The sequence below is a fragment of the Plasmopara halstedii genome, assembly GCF_900000015.1.
Source record: "Plasmopara halstedii genome assembly, contig: Scaffold_1343, whole genome shotgun sequence".
NCBI classification, from domain to species: domain Eukaryota; phylum Oomycota; class Peronosporomycetes; order Peronosporales; family Peronosporaceae; genus Plasmopara; species Plasmopara halstedii.
The window spans coordinates 69982-74985 of NW_020188258.1; the positions used below are offsets into that span (position 1 = coordinate 69982).

The window sequence follows — 5004 nt, forward strand, 5'->3', positions numbered from 1 at the left end:
CAATTAATGATGAGAAGGAGAACGATTTGATGCATGTCGATATCACATCCTACAGCTCTTTCTTGCGAACAAGTAAGACGGCAAATGGTTCAATTGAAGGTGTGACACTGTGTGACCGAGTGAAATTTGAGTGCTGTTTATATTCTCGCATGGACTCTGGTGTTTCAAGTCATCACTTACAAGATTCGTCAAGTGTGTGCTTTGGAACGGTTCTGGTTGTCATCATATACCGACGTGATAGTGTCTTCCCGGTCACTGTGGACGTACTTGGATTTTTGGGAGATTTCTTGATCCCACTCTGATAACCTTTAAGCCCGTTCAGTTATTTTCTTGATTTTGGAGCGCATCTATGTGATACTGCCTCTGTAAAGAACGAGCAGTATCTATTGTAAAAGCCTGAACCACGATTGGGTAACGTCGTCGATCTTTCAGAACGTTACGGGTCTATATCCAGCAACGGTCACAATTGCCACGCCCCCAATAAATCAATTATCGTCTGTCTTCTTCGCCAGGGAGAGCTGTAGCTTGTAGTGTCTACATCCTTCAATTCGTTTTCCTATCTCCTCCTTGATCGCTTCCTTCAAGACATCAACTGTTTCTCTCTCGTCCATTCGCACCGAGGACAGTCTTCGAAGCTCCCGCAGAAATTCTTCCCTAGTTGATATAATAACAAGATCAAAACAAAAACTCGTAGACTTGCAGATATATAACGTTTCCGTGTTTACGATATATGTAATATGAAGTTTATAACAACATATTGCCAACCTTTGCACATTTTGTTTCTGTTTCATTCAGTGTATCTTGTCCACGCTAATGAAAGTTATGTAAGTAATCGCTGGTGATTATGTTAAGTCAATGATAACAACCCTTTGTACGATTGTTCTCCTGTTTAAATGACTGATAAATTAGACTCTTGACCAAGAGCAGCTCGATAATATCAATTGATATTAAAACGACGACGAAGTTCTGCTTGTGTGGATGAGATATTCTGTAGCTCCGATAAAATACGAGATGTTCTTGGAGATGTGTTTTGAGCATTGCTAGCTAGCAAATTGATGTGATCTGCAGACTGAAAACTGTTGCCGGTGATAGACGTCGGCTCGTCGCCGGTATCTGATAGATTCACATGGGCGAGAAACTTTTTGTAATCAATATACCCGTCTTTGACAGCATGAAACTTTAAGATGAGCAGCTTTAAATCAGGGTCATTGTGATTGACGCCGAGATGATCGAGAACTAATTGAAAATCCTTTAGCGATACCATTCCGCAGCTACTTGGGTCGTACTTCGAGAATATTTGTCTCATTTCGGGACCGGATATGTTGGCGTTGAAAAATGTTTTCGGGTTAGAAGAGATCCCAAGCAGATCCTGGATCTTTCTGTCAACAGTCAAGCTTTCGTCAGCCGGCAAGGCCTGGTCTTCGACTTGTTCAAAAAGATTCTCATCGCGCAGCATTTTGTTGGATTGACGATGACTGAATTTTCCATCACGTTGAGGATCAAGATCTCGAGATGTAACACCCTTTTTAGACTTCGAAGCTAAAAGTCGAACCTTACGCATTGCACTCCTTAAAGCACTCTCTTTTGCAGTTAAACCTGTTCTTTCAACATTGCGTCGGCATCCGTCATGATCATACACGGTGCTACCTTTACGCAAAGCTCCAAGTGCTGACTCCATCTCTTTCTGTAATGCAGGCTTCACTTGAACAGTACCATTCAAAGTTTTAGTAGTATTGACTAATGCAATACGACTGTGACGTTTGATACGCTCTCGGTCACGTTTAAGTGCGATAGAAGCTTTCTTCAGTCGCATTTCAATTACATTCATCTCATCCCGATACTCTCGCTCGTCTGCAATTAGACGTCGAGCAACTTGAGCCTTATGATTGCTTTGTTCAATCGCACGCATCTTTCGTGCCGATTCGTTCAATAATTGGATTCGATGCAAATTTGAAAGCTTTTCGACTTTGTCTTGCTGCTTTTTCATCATTCGTACATTACGATGCAATGTGCCAAGTTCTTTATAATAAAATCTCTGATCATCCGAGTACTCTTCATTCAGATTCTCTGTCTTAATCCGGTAACTTAATTGGACAATGGTCGGTTTGAAAACTACCTTTTCGTATTGTTCAGCTCGTATTGATGCTGCTGAAGGTTTAACAAAATCTTGGCTACTGCTGCATATCGACCTTTTCACGCTTTGCTCATCAACTAGATCGCGTGTCTCTTTCAAACTTTCGTAAACATCAATGGCTTTGCTACTTCGCACATTTGATCGCGCATTCACTTGTACTTGTTTCAAATCCGATTCCTGTCTACCTTTGTAAAGTATCTTTTCAAAACAATTTGTTTCAAGGCCTTCGTACGGTGGAGGCATATCATCCTCTTCGCTCTCTGTTCCACGCTCCCCATCTTCACAATCGTCATCCACGTCGTTACCATTTCTGCAAACGTGTTCGAAATCGCTCGCGTCGCAAACTTCGTTGCTAAACACATTTTCCTCTTCATCATCAATCCAATCCTCCAAGCCTTTCTCGCCACACAATAGCACATACCATTCAGTATCATTACTGCTCTCACCTTCTGCTGCAACTGGAACCAGAACCATCCAGGTGAGTAACCATCTCACTAGATCTTCTTTGGATGGTGCCGGTATATGTCCATCACCCTCTAGCCACAATTTCAACCTTTCGTCTAGAATACCGTCATCTTCTCGTATCCCTTGTGGTCGTTGTTTTGTTGATCCAGCGCCAATAAGTGTGAACTCCAAAGTACGCAATATCTGACGCTGATTAACAAGTCGCATCAAATACAGAACCGACGTCTTGTCATCTTCTTCTGTCGCAAGCACCTCCAAATCAAAGCGCAGAGAAAAATTTGGTGTCCACTGCTCTGTCACTGCCACACGAACGCATGCTATTTGCTGTCGCTTACAATCACGACACCATGGTGCCACAGCCATTAAAAAAGCAGGGCATTCCCAACACAAAACCATTTCGACAATAATTATCAGATTTTCATGTGTTTCTAATTGTGTCTCCTCTGAACAATTCGAAGAGATTTTAAAACCGACCATTGTCCAATTCAATTACCGGCTAAGACAAAGAGTCTGCATGACGAGTACAGACTTCATTATTAAGAGCTTAACGAATGATGAAGAAGCAGCAAGACAGTCGAAAAGCCTTCAAATTTGCATTGAAACCAACTATTAAACGAATTGGCACGAAAATGCGTGCGATTGAACAAAGCAATCATGACCCTGACTTCTAATCTGCCCTTCTTCAATTTCATGCCGTCAAAGGTGGGTATATCGTATCTCGCTCATGGGAATCTATCGGATACCGACGACGAGCCGATGTCTATCAACGGCAGTAGTTTTCAGTCTGCAAGTCACGTAAATTTCCTAGCTAGCAATGCTAAAAGTACATCTAGAACATCACGTATTTCATCAGAGCTACAGAACATAAGGAGATCGTTATCGTCGTTTTAAATCAATTAATATCATCGAATTGCTCTTGACTAACTACAAATAATCCGGAGGGTGATTTTAAGCATACACTGTATTAGTAAACATTGAGACAAAAGGTAACTTGATATTGATATAAACTTCAGATTAAAGAAAACATAAGATGTAAACAATACGCTGAAGAGTTTTTCGGCAAACAGCTAGCGAAGTTTTCATGTAACTGAATATCACCTGATGTTTGATAGAAATTGTGTCATCTTGTTTTGATATCAACAACCTGGGGAAGAACTTCTGCGAGAGCTTCGAAGGCTGTCCTCGATGCGAATGGACGAGAGCGAAACGGTTGATGAGTTGAAGAAAGCGATCAAGGAGAAGGAGAGAAATCCGAAAGATGTAGGCACTACAACCTGCAGCTCTTCCTGGTGAAGAAAACAGACGATAATTGGATTCAATGGAGTGTGTCAACAATAACCTTTGATAGCGATAGACATATTACGTCTTGACAAATGGACAGCATATTATTCATCCTTGATACATGCACTTTCATCCGATACTGATCGTTCTTTGTTGAAGCAGATGCAGACAAATGCGCTTCAGATTCAAAAGAACAGAACGAGCTTGATGGTTGTCACAGCTCAAGTAGGCCATCAAAAATCCAAGTACGTCCAAAGTGATCGGGAGCGTCAGCATTTATTTAAAAACAGAATCGTTCCAGCGGACACACGTAAAAACACCTCTTGTGATGACTTTGAAACTCCAGAGTCTATGCACGGCTTCACTAGAAAGAGCTATAGAATATAAGCATCGACATTTATCAAATCATTCTGCTTCTCAACATTGATCACATTCTTCAAGTCAGCAGCTGTATCGCTCACATCCGCTCGCACCGACAACACGCTTCAAAGATCGCACAGAAAATCTTCAATGTCTTCCCCAGAAGTTGATAATTACAAAATGACAGAATCTTTACGCGAATTTAACCGATGAATTCTCAGCCAGTGATTGATTTAGGATCGCGTTTCATATCTTCGAATAGAAAACTTTAAACATTTCATCCAGCCAATAAGCAACCGTCAAGTATACAAAGAGAACGACACTCGTATTTAATGTGGTTCATTCATGTTTTTTTCATTTCGAGCAATTATTGCAATATCACAATAACATGCTCAAATTGCGTCGTGGTCTCCTGGTGCATTCATCGACACGCTATATGCTCTTATCAACTGCCAGTATTAACAATGACAACAATTTTCAATTCGAGTCACTTGCATTCGATAATAAAAAGCTGCTGCCTGCGCCAATCGTGACTCGACGTGTGCTTGAATATCTCGAAGTGAATCCCAACATCATTAAGCGAGTGCTTTCGTCCAAAAAAGTGCAGCCGCTGCCACAAAAAACTCTCTTTGAACCTTGTCACGTGCAAAAACTCACACCTCTTGCTCGTTGGGGATTCCAGCAGCTTCAAAGCAACTCTCTCGCTGCTGACGCTGTGTTTGACGCACTTAGACCACACGCTAATATGGCTCGGGGTAAGGTGT

At 41.5% G+C, this 5004-nt stretch overlaps 1 protein-coding gene across 1 annotated transcript; it reads right to left on the reverse strand.

Moving 5' to 3' along the window:
- Nucleotides 1-937: 937 nt before the first annotated feature.
- PHALS_01036 (EF-hand domain pair) lies at nt 938-3076 on the reverse strand (the record flags this gene model as incomplete). Its single annotated transcript, XM_024730819.1, has 1 exon — nt 938-3076. One exon carries the CDS (start codon nt 3074-3076, stop codon nt 938-940), a length of 2139 nt encoding a protein of 712 aa, XP_024581058.1.
- Between the last annotated feature and the right edge of the window lie 1928 nt (nt 3077-5004).